This window comes from Heloderma suspectum, chromosome 2, assembly GCF_057233095.1.
Source record: "Heloderma suspectum isolate Gila_16-S chromosome 2, 16-S_ref, whole genome shotgun sequence".
NCBI lineage: Eukaryota > Metazoa > Chordata > Lepidosauria > Squamata > Helodermatidae > Heloderma > Heloderma suspectum.
Window position 1 is genome coordinate 308,582,259 of NC_139459.1, and position 17,667 is coordinate 308,599,925.

General features: G+C 44.9%; 1 protein-coding gene across 1 annotated transcript in view; it reads left to right on the forward strand.

Annotated features, from left to right (window-relative positions):
• The window catches only part of FAM194C (family with sequence similarity 149 member C), a 107,868-nt gene that overhangs the window by 13,248 nt on the left and 76,953 nt on the right, over positions 1 to 17,667 (forward strand). The window contains exons 7-11 of the mRNA XM_084829831.1: positions 44 to 235; positions 2,331 to 2,483; positions 4,777 to 4,897; positions 7,050 to 7,181; positions 14,572 to 14,695. Of these exons, the coding sequence (XP_084685957.1) occupies positions 44 to 235; positions 2,331 to 2,483; positions 4,777 to 4,897; positions 7,050 to 7,181; positions 14,572 to 14,695 (722 nt within the window). The remainder of the gene's footprint in view (positions 1 to 43; positions 236 to 2,330; positions 2,484 to 4,776; positions 4,898 to 7,049; positions 7,182 to 14,571; positions 14,696 to 17,667) is intronic.

Below are 17,667 nucleotides of genomic sequence, written 5' to 3' on the forward strand. Positions count from 1 at the left end.
TCCGTCTAACGTGAGACCATGCCATTGTGTCTGTTTCTTTTAGAGAGGAGGAGAGGGCTGTAGCCATATCAAAGGGCCATACAAGACCCCTAATCCTGAGAAATTACGTGACTGTCCACAAGTCACCATCTCAAGCCTTGAAACGAGCTTCACTTTCCCAAGTAGCCACCGATATCAGACGTATGAAAGGGAAGAAGTTCTACTTTAGTTTTCCTGATGGGACATCCTTCATATAGTATCCTTAGTTTTGTTGGAAAACAAAGGGATGGACAATTGGAGCACTTACAAAAACAAACAAACCTGCTAGAAATGTGCAAAGTTTAGGGCTGGAGTCTTCAACATGACGCCCATGGGCACCGGTGTGTCCACAGACAACTCTCATGGTGGCCACAAGGCTCCCTGCCCCTCCTTTTTATTTCTTAAGGTATCTTAAATTATATTTTTTTCAAACTGGGAGGCTGGCTTGCTGCAAAGTAAAGTGCTGACCTCCAGCATCATCTTTATATGTGACTGGCCATGTCCACCATGGCAGCCATTTTATGAATGGACAAAATGCCCCCTGGCAGCCATTTTCTGAGAGCACCCATGACATTCAAAATTCTAAACATGCCCATTGATCTAAAAAGGTTGGGGACCTGGTTTACGGAATACCATCAACTTAGGGATGTTGCAGGCACCTGTTTTGGTCCGCAGATCTGACAGACTGCTGGCGCCTGCGCCTTCCAAGCTCCCCCCTGCTCGCTGGCCCACCAGGCTGCAGTCAAGCGCCCCCTCCGTGCTTGATGAGCAGCCTGCAACTTACCCAGGCCTGTTCGTCTCTGTGCTGATCGCCATGTGTGTGTTTTTTTTAAAAGGCGAGCGGCAGCAACTTGCCCATAGAGTTATACGCAAAATACCTCTGTGAACTAGAGTCTATGGGAGATTCACAGCGCTTTTTGTGTATAAGACTATGTGGGCACCGGTTTGAGGAAGGCTGAACCAAGCTGTTTGAATCCTTTGCTCTGTTCCTCCCTCCCCCTCCCCTTCCTAACTTCCTTGACGGCCGCTTGGCTGTGGTTCATTTGGAGATGTTTCACAGAAGCACGTGCTCCGTTTGATCTTTCCACCGAGCTGGGAATTAAGAATGAAGGGCTTTTGCAGCACGATTTTGTATCACTTCTGTAGTTCAAATGACTCCATTTGTCAGTCTCTGCTTTCTAACATGGTGTGTTAAACACAAAGGCCTCATTCTGAGACCTTTACAATCCCCTCTTACTAGCTCATCACTTTGGCTAATAGAGTCATTTGCTGTGGTGGCGCTTATGAAGATGTCAGGGAAATAATCCCTCGGGGGGCGGGGCGGGGCGGGGCGGGCTGCTTCACAGACAGAGCCATCCTATGCTCCATCAGATTATTCAGTAGCCTTTGTTAAAGTTTCTTCACCACTAGCAATTTGCCAAGGATCTGCATGCAGAAGACAAGAGGCCCTGGGACAATGATTACAGAAATCGAGTACATGAGTGACATCCAACGGCCACATGACATGAGTAGACATCTGCTCATGCAGCAGGTCTTGCCCTGACACTCCCCAAATCTGGAGGCCCCTCAAGCCTCCAGAGTAGATTTGAGGGGCTGCATTCGGGAGGGTGAATCCATTCTGCTAGTGGCATCCACCCTGCTGGTGGATAGACATAGATTGATACAACTCCATGTCTGCTGCTCTGTCTGCATGTGGAAACCTAGCACTTTGGAGAGAAATCTTGCGCTAATGCAGACTTACCCAACTGGATATCCTCTACATGTGTTGGATGGCAGCTCCCATAATGGCCATGCTGGCTGGGAATTATGGGAGTTGCAGTCCAACACATCTGGAAGGCGACAGGTTGGGGAAGGTTGGGCTAATGTGTATTAGATAGTTTTCCACAGGCCGTGAGATTCTAAGCAAGTGATTCCCACCTACCCTGCCAAATACATTCTGAAGTGAGCCAGTCCGGTGAGAGGACTGCACTGCTGTGCTTAACTCAGCTTTCAGATGGTACATCTGAGAGGCCATACATGTGCTAGTTCCTCAGGGTCCACCTCTCGTTGAGCATTCCCAACACAGGAGTCCACCAGGCAAGTCACCCACGCCCTCCAATACTCATGGCTTAATGCTTGTTTCATGTAATCATTGCTTCTATGTTAAGTTGTTGGGCTGAGACCAGTGAGAGCAGCTCTCTTGTATCTCTCAAGAAATTCTAACATCTGAAGCAGCAGCCCAAGAGAGCATGAATGATCACGTTTCCCCTCCCCCTCGGAATAATGAGATAAATGCTCTTTTTACATGTGATGTTACTTGACATATGTCAAAGTTACCTATCAGGAAATATTGCGGTGTGCCAGTTTCCCATATGCTGCATAGGAAAAACAATCACGCTCCTGTTTCAGGATGTTCCAAGTCAAACGCTTCTAGGTGCTTTTACATCGCAGGGCCAATCGTGTGTACGTTACTCCTTTAAAGCCAGGTAAGCAGCACTGATCAATCCTCAGCTTCTTGGAGTTGGGTTGGGAGGAAGCGCAACAGCTGAGCACCCACTGTGTTCGGAAGAGTGATGCTAGGGTTACTAAACAAGGAGTACTGAATTGCTAAATTTTGGTGAGAGAGCAGCACCACCAAAATAGTTAAAGGTTCTGTTAATATTTGCATCAAATTATGCCAATCCTGGCACCAACCAGGGCTTCTGGAAGAGCACTTTATGATCATCTAGAGCAGCCTTCCCCAACCTGGCGCCCTCCAGATGTATTGGACTACAACTCCCATAAATGATTATGGGAGTTGTACTCCAATGCATCTGGAGGGTGCCAGGTTGGGAAAGGCTGATCCACAATACAGTGTAGCATTCTCCAACCTGGTGTCCTCCAGATGTGTTGGACAGCAGCTCCCATTATGTCTATAATGGGAATTGTAGTACATCACATCTGGAGGGCACCAGGTTGGGGAAGGTCAATATAGTGATTCTTACTATACATGCACAGGTTCCCCATAAGCCCAGAAGGTTCAAAACTGTAAGTCTTCATTTGGTGGAAGTAAAACCAAAAGGTAATAATTAATGCCTGAACATTTCCCTTGCTGGCCCTCTTAGGTATCATGTGAGAGAGGTATTATCTCAGTTTTACAGATGAATAGACAGGAAACACAGAAGAGCTAAGAGATCTGTCCAAGGTCACATAACTAGTCGGTGACACGGATAGAAAAACCAGGGGCTGTAACCCCAATTAAATCAAATGTGCCTTATCATTTATAGTCAACTTTTAAAATCAAGTTGTCTAGATCTTTAGTCTGCCATTACTGGCCGTTTTATTGTTATGATTCCCATCCATCATTCTTTTTATATGTGAGACAATTAATTATCCCGATTCTCAGTCTTTAAAGCTTGTGAGATAGGAAGACGTTAATGGCAGATGGTAAAAGCTTAACCCCACCAGGTGTAACTAATGATTACGCCGCATGGCGTTGCTCAGGGAGAAAAATGTCATTGGAGAGATGAGCATTTGAAAGGGGAGTGTATGAGGCTGGGCCCAACACAGTTCTAGAGCCATAGAAGGCTTAGTCCGAACTAGTTTCGTGGGATTTTTTTTTTCTCCCTCTCTCATAACATTGGAACCCAATGGGGTTGCCCAATGAAGCTGAATGGTGGGAGGTTCAGGACAGATAAAAGGAGGTACTTCTTCACACAGTGCATAGTTAAACTTTGGAACTTGCTACCACAAGATGTAGTGGTGGTCTTTAAATTAAGAATTAGGCACATTCATGGAGGACAAAGCTCTTCATGGCTGTTAGTCATGATGCTTATATATTAGCTCCAGTATCATGGGCAGTATGCCTGTGTACATCAGTTGCTGGAGAACAGGAGCATCAGGGTGCTACTTCATTCATGTCATGCTTATGGGCTGCCCATTGGGACATTGATTGGCTACTGTGGGAAGAACAGGAAGCTGTATTAGACAGACCTTTGGTCTGATCCAGCTCAGCCCTTCTTATGTTCCTGGGGAGTAAAGAGCATTTAGAAAACCTCATGGAGAGGCAGGAAGGACAAGTTTAAGATGGGTCGAGACCCCTAAAAGTGTGCCTGTGGGGATGAGGAATGGATAAGTGTAGCTCCTTCAGCGTTTGAGAAGCCACAGCACCAAGTGGGATTGGCGGGTACAGCAATTCCAGAATCTTTGGTTCTGGATTCCCGTATTAGCGCTATCTGAAATTTGGTCTTCTTTAGATTTTGAGTCCCTGTGTCCTAAGTGATGTGATGGAAAAGGGGCTTTTACATTGTCATTAAAACCCACTTCCACCCTGCTCTCAGTCAGCTGTTATGTAGACCCCCCCCCCCATCTGTCAGTCCATCCACATGCGTTGGCATCCGCAGAATAAAATAAGCAATTACCTAAATGTATGCATAGATCCTTAATTTAAATAATATGTACAGACTGCAAGTATTTAGGTTGTCTGTCAAAAAACTGTGGCTCCCATGGCGTAGATTCATTAAAAAAAAAAAAAAAAACCCCACTTCTGTGTACCTACAGCCAATCGCTGTATGTAACAGGGAAGATCAGATGCTGTACAACAGGAGTGGAGAACCTCCGGACTGTGGGCCGAATCTGGCCCACTGGCCTGCCCTCTCTGGTCTGTGGAACTTCAGGGGAAGCTCCCCATACTCCCTGAAGCCCCTTCCCAAAGTCAAAAATGTGGGCTATGGATGTATGACCACCAAGTGCCCCATTGCTATAATGTTGCATATTTTAACTGTTTCCCCCCTCACCCAGGTGCTCAGTAGCACTCTTGATGGATAATGAAGGAGGGAGTGTAAGAGACAAGGATGGCTATATAACCCACCATTGGAGCTGGTATTCCAAAAACCAGGTTCTACAGTCATTGGAATTTCAGGTATGAAATGGAACTTTTGCCAATTATTCCCAATACTGGTACTGTTCTTGTACCAGAAAAGCTACAAACCCTTCACATTTTTAGAACGAATGTGTCGGCGTCAATTCTCCAGATATGTGTTCTTCTAGCTTAGGGATATGAGAGCTAGAGAGCCCATCTTATGGCTTGTCTGTGCTGCTTTCCATTCTCACATTCTACCCCAGGGGTGGGGAAGCGCTGGCCTGTGGGCCAATTCCAGCCCGTCTGGGCTCTCTGGATGGCCACATCCCCTTTCCCTGGCCAATAGTCATTGGGTGGTTTCCCAGCTTTTGTAGTTTCCCCCCATTCCAAAACGTTGAAATGACTCTCCAAAGGGTGAGTTACTGGCAGTGCTTTAAGCTGAAATATGCTGGTGTTTTGGCCCTGCCCCTTTTGCCTTCGGTCCCTCCCCTTTTTTGCATATTACCCTACTAGGGAAGCCACTGTTTGCATAGATGAAACCTCTGTGGCACGGGTGGAGAACCTTTTTCAGCTGAATACCCAGGTTGCCATCTGGCAAACACTCCCCCCCGCGCACACACACACACACATGCATCCTTCCCAGCTGCCCTCCTAAGCTGACCCATGCAGAGTAGCTGAGCAGGGGGCATTTTCCCCGCTCAGCAGTGAGAAAGGGAAGCCTTTAGAGCTTTCCCCTGCCTAGGAAAGGGGGCGGGGCCTGGGGAACCTGCATGGGCGGAAGTTCCCCACGCCTGCTCTACAGGCAGGATTCTCTTCTCTGTATTATGTGTTCTGTGTATGCAGATGTGGAGCAGCAAGGAGGTTAGGGGAAGGGAACTTGTCCCTTCTTCCTGCTAGTCTATTGGCGTGCCTGTTACCTAGCAATAGCAATGAGATGTAGGGAACACCCCACACTAAGGGCTGCCATTGCTGAATGGCAAGAAGTAGGGAAAAAGGACCAGGGCAATCCAACCTTCCTCCCCCATCATGATCCTGAAGAAAATCCCCACTTCCTCCCCACACTGCGAACAGCGACAGGGAAAAAGCGACACTTGGCACCCCATAGTGCTTACTCCCTGTTCATGGCCAGTGTAGCCCACACATATGATATCTAGGATGGTGCATCCTCTAGAAGGAGTAGAGTTGAAGCCTCTGTTTGAAAGCTTCTGTTCCAGACCATTGGCTGCAAAATGGGCGCTTCCCTTGAAGTGCAGCTACCATGGCAGGGAGACAATGAGTTGAACTCCCTCTCCTCAGCTACATCCCCCAGTCCTGAGGTTGCCTAGCCTTTCATGCAGCTGCTATTTACATAACAAAAAATCAGTGAATGTTAACTGCACTGAGGGTTTTCCCCTTTGGGAGGCTTCTACCCTTAAAGCATGGGTGGGGAACCTTAGGCCTGCAGGGTAAACCAGTCCTGCCTGGGGTCTTGATCCAGCCTTTTGGAGCGCCACAGTTGGCCATACCCACTTTCCCTGGCTCTACCGCCTTTCCCCCAATCATTTTGTGGTTTCCTGGCTCTTGCACAGTTCTTTTCCCATTCTAAAAGGTTGAAATGCTTCTCCTAAAGCTTAGTTACTGGCAGGACAAGCTTTAAGTTACAATATATTGGCATTTTGGGCCTCACCCCTTTTGCCTTGGCTCCGCCCCTCACTGGGATGTGGCCCAAGAGAAAAAGGTTCCCCAACCCTGCCTTAAAGAGAGGGTTCTACCCTTAAAGGCAGCCTGAAAATAATTTAAAATAAAAATAAATTTCATTCACCCAATTAAGATCACATCTAGTTTGGACTTCAGTTACCCCATTTATCCAAGGTTTGCTTTTGCTAGCGATCAATGTAAAGTCATGAACTCCCACACACAGTCAGAATAATATGTGAAGCCTAACCAATTATGAGAAGCCTTTATCTAAAATTAAGTAACGCTGAACAAATTTAGGTAGCATTCCTTACCATCAGGCATGTTGGTAGGGGATTCCAGGAGTTGAAGTCCAAAATATCTGTAGGCCTAGTTTCTGCCCTGCTGATTTTTTCTTCTATATAAAAATGGTAGTCAAGGGAACCATCAGATGTGAGAAAGAAGGGCTTTGCCTTGTATGTGTGATGGCAGTGGGAAATGCATCTAAGTTGTGTGAATCAGCCAGTAAGACTTTAATTTTTCTTACTTTATTCCTTAGATAAATGAACAGATAAAACTAAAGGTTTTTAATCAAAATTCCATGACAGTTACATTTGCCTCCATCAATGAAGCCATCGTTTTACCTTTGGTTAGACCTGGATGTACGCATGGATCAAAGGCTGACAAGCAAGTAAGAAGTCATAAAGTGGAAATGGCTTTTGACATCAGCTGTGTTACATGAATAATATGATTTTCAGTTATTGCTTGTTTTCTGGTGCCTAGCCATATTAGCTTAAATACAAACTATAGTCTTTATCCATTGACTTGAATGAGCCTTATTAAAACTGATTTAAAGAAAATTAAGTTTCCTCTTCATAATCCTGAGAACTACCAGAAGTAACATTTAAAGAAAATCACCCTAGATTTAATTTTATCCAAGGCATCAATTCCTCTTGAGTTATTTTTGCTTTTTGTGATATGAAACCCTCCCTCCATATACTATAGATCTAGATAGAATTTCATATATTATTTATTTATTGCTCTCATTTATAGACCACCTTGCAACATATTACCAGCGAAGCTAACACACAAATCACATATACATAGGACATTTTCATTAAACATTAAAAAATTGAATAAGTATTTTAAATAGCACCCAACAACAGGCGAAAAACCAACGCTGGGTCAGAAATTCCACCTCTTACTTTTGCAGGTCTGTTAGTCTCTCGTGAAATGAGGGGGGGCATTCTGGGAGACTTTGGAGGGGTGAAATTTATTTTTAAAAATCAGGGGGGCTTGCCATAGAGACAAGGTGGCATATGCTTTCTTAACCGCCCCCCCCCCTTGTAAAAATAAAAACAAAAGCTTGCCAATGCATCCCACGGGGACAGAAGCAGCAGCGTAGCAGCACTCCTTGAGAATGAGAACACTTCTTTATTTACTCTTTATTATCATTTTTTGTTGGCTGCCGTCTTTCATCATACAAGATAAGAAGGTGGTTTACAAAATAGCCCCGGTATAATAAAACTACAATAAAACATACAGCAGACATACTCAAAATTCAATAGGCCAGTACTGAAAATCGGTAGTGATATTCACAGGGGACTCTTGGTCAAACAAACATGGCTACTTCCAGTGGGAGCTTTTTTATTCTGGGGCTAATAGCAGGCATAGGGGAGTGATGTTCATGCTGCATGTTGCGCTTGAGATAAAAATCGGGAGGGGCATGTTTGTGTGTATGTCTGTGCCTGCTATTAATTTCTTCTTTTTAAAAAAAGAAAACTGACATGTTTTCTAGTGATGCGATTAGCCTCTCATATGTACTTTGGCCCTGAGCCTTCTGATCCATGAATAGAGCATTGTCTTAAGCCTCACATGGTGCAGTACTATGCCCTTTTGTTGGCACATCCCTATAGCCAGATTTTATGCTTATCAGCAAAAGCAATCTCTGCTAGTAGACAAACCATCTCTCTCTCCCTCTTTCTCTTAAAAGAAAGAAAGATATGTACACCACATTTGACTCTTTTCAAATTGCTTCCCTAGAGCTCCATTGACCTTTGAAGAGCAGCGCCCAGGAACTACACGTGCATTAAAGGGAACCTTCTTTCTTTAAGAGCTTCTTTCCAGGTCTTTTCCTCCCTCTAAATATTTATATTGTGGATGCACTTTTGTGGAAAGACAGCCTTTGCATTAAAATGTTTTATTACTCCACAGGCCACCTTCGAAGGCTGGCTGAATGACATATTTTGCAGCCACGTGGTGTTAATTGGGCCATTTTTTAGATTAAGAATTCATTGTTGTCCCTGTTGGCATTCCGCCCCCCCCACCTCTCCCACTTCTTAAATACAGAATATATATAATACACACTCAATATAAAATATATATGTTTTTAATTGCTTTTGTTGTACAGAAAGAAACTGTCAGTGTAAGTGTTAAGAAAATGAAAAATGTATTGATGAAATCCAGATGCGTAAAATGTACTAGAGCCGAGGCGGGCAACCCACGGCACCTCATGTCAAAAGCACTCTGAAGCCCCATCAAGAGTGCTTTGAAAACATGGATCCACCTGGATTTGTGCTTTCAAAAGGCTTCCCTGCTCATGAAGGTAGAGAGGAGCACTCCACAAGCTTGCATATGGCCAGATCCACACTTTGAAAAGGTGTGTGTGTGTGTGTGTGTGCGCCTGCACAAATGGATGGATGTGTGTGTGAATGGATGGTGTGTATGGTGTTTGTGTGGCTGTCTGAGAGAAAGTGTGCGGTGGTGATGATCTTAAAAGAGAGAGAGGGAGAGAGAGTTAGCGATGATGGTGGATGATGATGATGATATTAACTTAAGATAATTATCACCCCACACTTTTTCTCTCTCTTTTGGTCTTAAAATCACCATCACCACACTCACTCTCTCTCTCTCATGTTCATCACCACCACCTCACTCTGTCTGTCTCTCAAGATCACCACTCATTTTCTCTGTCTCTCTAGATTCTTAAAAGAGAAAGAGAGAGAGAAACAGTGTCAGGTGGTGATGATCTTAAGAAGGAAAAGTGTGGTGGTGGTGCTTACCAATGGATGGCCCTTAGTGGGACCAGTCGAAAGACACTGTACAGCTATTCTGTTCTTTCCTCCTTCTATGTGGTAAGAAAAAAGACAAGAGAAACATTGAGAAAACACAGTAAAAGCATTACCTCAAAGTACCCAAAGAGTGTGGGATAGCTTTGGCTCTACCTACTATTGGCTTTGGTCTCACCCCCACTACTAGCATGTAGCCCCTGAAAGATTGCTTGTGAGGGAGCATAGCCCACTCCTACACTAGAGATTGTGTAGAATCCAGAGAGCAGTAAGTCCTTATTTCACACATATCTGACATGGGTTTTAGAATGGGTTGCTTCTTATCTCAGAATAATGTGAACACAAATGGTGTCCTGCATTTTTCCACCACATTTTCACTGGGCAAAATGTTCTAGACTATTTGTCCATCAAGCCTAGGTCAGACTATTTGTCCACCTACCCAGTGTTTTTTTCAACACCAGTATCCCCCTCTCCTGCTTGTGGGTTTCCCGTGGGCAGCTGGTTGGCCACTGTGTAAACAGAATGCTGGACTTGATGGATCCAGCAGGGGTCTCCCTATGTCTCCTCAATAGTATTTCCTACTCTGGGTGGCAGTGGCTGTCCAGGGGTTTCAGGCACAGATCTTACCCATCAGTGCTCCCTGACTATTTTAGGTGAAGATTGAACCTGGGACTTTTGCATGGCAAGGATGTGATCTACCTCTGTGCTGTGGTCCCTCCACAAAGCCTTCTCCTGTTGATTGTCTACAGCATCTAGTACTCACTGCCCTGGTCTACAGACATTCTATTTAGGTTTCATCATGACTAATAGCTATTGGTAGACCTATCTTCTGTGAATTTGTCTAATCTTCTGTTCATCCTCCACCTTTTGTGGTTGTGCATTTTAGACGTCTTAAGTGTGATAGGCCAAAAGTTCAGAATAGTGAGTTCACTTCATCACTGTATGGCGGGCTGTATGCATATATCGCATTTTGGACACCAGAACCCAGTAACAACAGGCTCCCGATTACAGGAAGGTAGGAAGGATGCGCTGCTGGCTGCCACTGCACCATCAGGAACCTGCCAGTTGCAGGCAGGGCCAATCTGTCTGCTTCCCTCTCAGCCAGTCAGGAAACAGATGGGAGGGGACAGAGTCAGTGCAGGCAGACTGGAAGGAGAAGTGCTTCCCTCTGGTCCACTCCTCAGGAGTGGGCTAGCCTAGGACCCAGCCATTTTGTTTTTCTTAAAACCCAGAAGAAGAAACACCAGACAGATTATTTTTCTGGCATCTATAAATGGGCCAGGCACTCAGATAATCTGCTTCTAATTGGCACCAGCAGAGGAAATGGCAGTTAAAATTGTTGTTGTTGTTCAGTCGTTCAGTCGTGTCCAACTCTTCGTGAACCCATGGACCATAGCATGCCAGGCCTTCCTGTCCTGCGCTCTCTCCCGGAGTGTGCTCAAGTCCATATTCATTGCATCGGTGATGCTATCTAGCCACCTCATCCTCTGCCGTCCCCTTCTCCTTTTGCCTTCAATCTTTCCCAACATCAGGGTCTTTTCCAGGGAGTTTTCTCTTCGCATTAGGTGGCCAAAATATTTGAGCTTCAGCTTCAGTATCTGTCCTTCCAATGAGCAGTCAGGGTTGATTTCCTTTAGGATTGACTGATCTGACCTCCTTGCAGTCCAGGGGATTCGTAAGAGTCTTCTCCAGCACCACAGTTCAAAAGCATCGATTCTTCAGCGCTCAGCCTTCCTTATAGTCCAGCTCTCACAGCCATATGTTGCTACTGGGAAAACCATAGTTCTGATTATACGAACCTTTGTCGGCAAGGTGATGTCTCTGCTTCTTACTATGCTGTCTAGGTTTGCCATAGCTTTTCTCCCAAGGAGCAAGCATCTTTTAATTTCATGGCTACAGTCACCGTCTGCAGTGATCTTGGAGCCCAAGAAAATACAATCTGTCACTGCTTCCATTTCTTCCCCTTCCATATGCCAGGAAGTGATGGGGCCAGATGCCATGATTTTAGTTTTTGTAATGTTGAGTTTCAATTTCAAACCAGCTTTTGCACTCTCCACTTTCACCCTCAACAAGAGGCTCTTTAGATCCTCTTCGCTTTCTGCCATTAGAGTGGTATCGTCTGCGTATCGGAGGTTGTTGATAATTCTCCCGGCAATCTTAATTCCGACCTGTGATTCATCCAACCCGGCGTTTCTCATGATGTACTCTGCATATAAATTAAATAAGCAGGGCGACAATATACAGCTTTGTCGTACTCCTTTCCCAGTTTTGAACCAATCGGTTGTTCCATGTCCGGTTCTTACTGTTGCTTCTTGACCCTCGTACAGGTTTCTCAGGAGACAGGTAAGGTGGTCTGGTACTCCCATCTCTTTAAGAATTTGCCACAGTTTGTTGTGATCCACACAATCAAAGGCTTTAGTGTAGTCAATGAAGCAGAAATAGACTTTTTCTGGAATTCTCTTGCTTTCTCCATGATCCAGCGAATGTTGGCAATTTGATCTCTAGTTCCTCTGCCTCTTCGAAACCCCGCTTGTACTTCCGGTAGTTCTCGGTTCACATACTGCTGAAGCCTAGCGTGTAGGATTTTGAGCATAACCGTGCTGGCATGTGAAATGAACGCAATTGTACGGTAGTTTGAACAATCTTTGGCATTGCCCTTCTTTGGAATTGGAATGTAAACTGACTTTTTCCAGTCTTGTGGCCATTGCTGAGTGTTCCAAATTTGTTGGCATATTGAGTGCAGCACTTTAACAGCATCATCTTTTAGGATCTTAAATAGCTCAGCTGGAAGACTGTCATCTCCGCTAGCTTTGTTGTTAGTAATGCTTCCTAAGGCCCGCTTGACTTCACTCTCTAGGATGTCCGGCTCAAGTTCAGTGACCGCACTATCATGGCTATCAGGGACATTCAGATCTTTCCTGTATAGTTCTTCTGTGTATTCTTTCCACTTCTTCTTAATCTCATCTGCTTCTGTTAGGTCCCTGCCTTCTTTGTCCTTTATCATGCCCGTCTTTGCACAAAACGTTCCCTTGATATCTCTGATTTTCTTGAATAGATCTCTAGTCTTTCCCATTCTATTGTTTTCCTCGATTTCTTTGCATTGTTCATTTGAGAAGGCCTTCTTGTCTCTCCTTGCTGTTCTCTGGAAATCTGCATTCAGTTGGGTATATCTTCCCCTTTCTCCCTTGCTTTTTGCTTCCCTTCTTTCCTCAGCTACTTGTAAAGCCTCATCATCAGACAGCCACTTTGCTTTCTTGCATTTCTTTTTCTTTGGGATGGATTTCGTTGCTGCCTCCTGAACAATGTTACGGACCTCCGTCCATAGTTCCTCAGGCACTCTGTCTATCAGGTCTTATCCCTGAAATCTATTCCTCACCTCCCCTGTATATTCATAAGGGATATGATTTAGGTCATACCTGAATGGTTTAGTGGTTTTCCCTACGTTCTTCAATTTAAGCCGAAATTTTGCAAGAAGCAGCTCATGATCTGAGCCACAGTCAGCTCCAGGTCTTGTTTTAGTGACTGTATAGAGCTTCTCCATCTTTGGCTGCAAAGGACATAATCAATCTGATTTCGATATTGACCATCTGGTGATGTCCATGTGTAGAGTCGCCTCTTGTGCTGTTGGAAAAGAGTGTTTGCTATGATCAGCATGTTCTCTTGGCAGAACTCTATTAGCCTTTGTCCTGTTTCATTTTGTACACCAAGGCCATGCTTGCCTGTTATCCCGCTAATTTCTTGACTTCCTACTTTAGCATTCCAATCCTCTGTGATGAAGAGGACATCTTTTTTGGTGTTAGTTCTAGAAGGTGTTGTAGATCTTCATAGAACTGATCAATCTCAGCTTCTTCGGCCTCAGTGATTGGGGCATAGACTTGAATTACTGTGATGTTGAATGCTTTGCCTTGGATTCGTACTGAGATCATTCTATCGTTTTGAGATTGTACTCAAAAACTCAGTACCCAAGTACAGCTTTCCCCACCCTTTATTGACTATGAGTGCTACTCCATTTCTTCTAAGGGATTCTTGCCCACAGTAGTAGATATAATGGTCACCTGAATTAAATTCGCCCATGCCTGTCCATTTTAGTTCGCTGATTCCCAAGATGTCAATGTTCAATCTTGCCATCTCATGTTGACCACCTCCAGCTTACCTTGATTCATTGATCTTACATTCCAGGTTCCTAAACAATATTGTTCTTTACAGCATTGGACTTTCTTTTCACCACCAGACACATCCACAGCTGAGTGTCCTTTCGGCTTTGGCCCAGCCGCTTCACTCTTTCTGGCGCTACTTGGAAATTCCCTCTTCTCTTCCCCAGTAATATATTGGACACCTTCCAACCTGAGGGGCTCATCTTCCGGCGTCATCTCTTTTAGCCTTATCATACATTCCATGGGGTTTTCTTGGCAAGAATACTGGAGTGGGTTGCCATTTCCTTCTCCAGTGGACCACACTTTGTCAGAACCCTCCACCATGACCTGTTCGTCTTGGGTGGCCCTGCACGGCATAGCTTATGGCTTCACTGAATTACGCAAGCCCCTTCGGCACAACAAGGCAGTGATCCATGAAGAGCCAGTTAAAATTAGTTCTCATGAAATCCTTCTGGATTTAGTTTAACAACTTGGTGATCCACTGGTTTTTGAAAATATGAGGAGTGTATGGATATATGTGTTTATCAGTGCATTAGAAAGGTGCTTATTTTGATGGGGAAAGGGACATTTTGGAGCCAGCTAAGGTGCACTTAGTGTAAAGCAAATCTATTTATATTTACACATAAATAGGATGCTTCTAGATTATGAGGGTAATAATACTGTTCAACCTTACAGGGCTCTTATGAGGACTGAAATAATGTATTTTAATTGCTTTGAACATTAGGAATATGCTATGAAAAATGTTAATACTACTGCACATATTGCCTTCAATGAAGTCTGTGTACTGCAGCAGAAGTGCTATAAATTTCCAAATGCCCAAGCATAATCCTGATTCTTTATCTCCTTTCACTTCCCAAAGTTGTCTGTAAGAAGTATCGATAGTGAGGACAAGGAAGGACACTGGAACAGAAGCTTAGCAGAGATCAAGAGGAGGTTTGAGAAGATAGTGAAACAATTTATAAATGGTGTTTTGATGGTCTCAGGTATTGTCATTTTTGCTGTTCCTGTGATATCCACATTTCATATAAGTGAATTTGTAACCTGAGCACTCTGTCTCTCTCTCTCTCTCTCTCTCTCTCTCTCTCACACACACACACACGTAATGATGATACAAAATTAAAGCTAGAATAAATAATTGTACAAAATTGACATATTTAAATTTTTTGAAATGATTAAATTAGACACAGGTAAATGGTCTTTCATCAAGTGAAAACTGCGTTGTTGTTGTTGTTCAGTCGTTCAGTCGTGTCTGACTCTTCGTGACCCCATGGACCATAGCACGCCAGGCCTTCCTGTCCTGCGCTCTCTCCCGGAGCGTGCTCAAGTTCATATTCATTGCATCCGTGATGCTATCTAGCCATCTCATCCTCTGCTGTCCCCTTCTCCTTTGGCCTTCAGTCTTTCCCAGCATCAGGGTCTTTTCCAGGGAGTTTTCTCTTCACATTAGGTGGCCAAAATATTGGAGCTTCAGCTTCAGTATCTGTCCTTCCAATGAGCACTCAGGGTTGATTTCCTTTAGGATGGACTGATTTGACCTCCTTGCAGTCCAGGGGACTCGTAAGAGTCTTCTCCAGCACCACAGTTCGGAAGCATCAATTCTTCGGCACTCAGCCTTCCTTATAGTCCAGCTCTCAAAGCCATACATTACTACTGGGAAAACCATAGCTTTGATTAGACGGACCTTTGTCGGCAAAAAAACTGCGTGCTGGTGTCAAAACTCATTTAAGGTACAATCCTAATGCTGGGAGTCACAGGATTTTTTTCTGTTTAAACATGCATAGGATTGTGCCCTAGATCCTAAATGGTTCCTCTGAAGTATAAAACTTGGAACCAAGCTTTTCCACTCAAATGTCAACATGTGAAAAATCTAAAAAGTCTAGAACTTGGAATCTGTTTTCTTTTGATCTTTTCATATGGTGTGCATATTTGCAGTTTTGAATTCTATTTTGTTTAACGTTCATTTCAATTTAGAACAGAATAGGGATGATTAGATCACAAGCAGTCACTGGAAGATGTTCCCTTGTTGTTGAGCCAAAAATGGCTCCCAGAGCAGTTTACAAAGATCAGTAATAAGGCAATCCCTGCCCTCAGGCTTACAATCTAAAAGACACAACACAAAAGGAAAGGGGGCTGGGAAGGAGGAAGAAAAAGCAAACTCAAGCACTAGTTCTTAGTCACCAAGAACTTCTAAGTGTTCTTTCTGACAGGGTAGGAGAAAGCATGCTCCCTGAAGCATGCTTCTCTGGGTGAGGAAGGGGCCACGGTGCCCTCTCCCTTTCCCTGATCCTCTTCTTGGGAGGCAAGGGCCGAAGCCTCCCAGTGGCCCATGGCCAGCGCGTGCTGCCCTTCTGCTCTGCAGAGCCAGGGCAACAGATAGCTGGAGTCGAGTGCCCTTTCGGGCAGGGAGGGGTGAGACAAACTGGGACTTTTGTGTGTGGAGTCTTTAAGAAAGAAATGGAAAGTAAAGAGTAACATACGCCCACTTGGAGTAAACATCTGGATAAGAATCCAGTCAGTGCAGAAAGAGCTGTGCGGCATAGATCTTGCTTCCAAGCTTGCACAACAGGGTGGAGGCCACCGTCCAAATAGCCCTGTCAGGCATATGATTTAAAAGACCCTTTTCCTCTAGCAAGGAATACAGCTTCTCAAAAGAAGAATGGGAGTCTAGCCCGTGAGCTCCATTATATCTTCAGTAGTATCTGATACAGCAACCCGTTGAATATTTACTCGGAAGTAAGTCCCACTCTGTTCAATGGGGCTTACTCCCTAGTAAGTGCGATTGCAATCTCGAGTTAGTCAAGGCTATATTCCAGGGGTGCACCACCACAAATGTGCGCATGGACACACACCAACCACACTCACCCCGGCAGCAACAGATCTTGGAGGGTGTTTCCACCAGTGATTTACTCTGAGCTGGCTGCGCATTGAGATCATTAGGAATAGATGACTTTGTGGCTATCCAGTGACCACCCTGGAGCTTATCTGGGGAAACCCAGATTTCCTGAGACTCCTTAAAGTCCAATTCTTCTCCTTAAGTCGGGTTCTCCCCAGTATAGTTGTTGTATGCCCCAACCCCCACATTGACCTCGGGTATGCTAGCCCTGCCCAGGGGTGTGCCTTTCACCGTGACCCCGGTCAATGGGTGTTTCCTCCCATTGTGGTCAACGAGGCTTGCCTTTGAACGCCAACATCACAACTTACAGAGAACCCCCTCAATTGACATGGCACATTTTAAATCCCAGTTCCTTAAATGTAATTGAGCGTGATCTTGAGGCACCGATTCATTGCCTTAGGAAGTAACTACTTCACAGCTTCCTTATAGAGATCCTGTGCATTAAAATGCAGGCTGGTTTCCCTCTCTTTTCCACAGCAAACCCATTAGTGTCTCCTCAGAAGTAACTCCCATTGTGGTCAATGAGGTCCTGTGGGTTAAAATGGGGGCTGGTTTCCATCTTTGTGTTCTCCCCGCCACCTTTCCCAGCATAAGCATAGGTGTGTCTACTCGGAAGTAACTCCCATTGTGCTCAATGAGGCTTGCTCCTGAAATGCAGATGCATCTGGTCTTTCAGGGGAAAGGAGAAAGGGGGAGGGGGGAAGCCTCTCTTACTGGTTGAGCAGCCCCTGCCAGTCAGGTGACGTTCACTCCAACCACCATCCCCACCAGGAAGTGTGTTCTGTGAAGCGATTTTTACTGGTGTGGAGACCCTGCTCATGGAGCCCTGCATGGGCCAAAGCGCAGCAAAGCTGATTCCTTTTAAAAAACCCAGTACTCCTCCATTAGCTTCTCCTTCCGTTGTCATGGAAACACAGCCTTGGTCTTGTGCAGCAACAGCATCTGTTCAGACAGGCAAAAAAGAAAAGGGAAATACGCTCTAGGAACAGGCTCCATGGTTCCTGCCATGGAAGTCTCATTCCTAGAATGTCCCCACAACATCCTCGCAAGTAGGTTGAAACT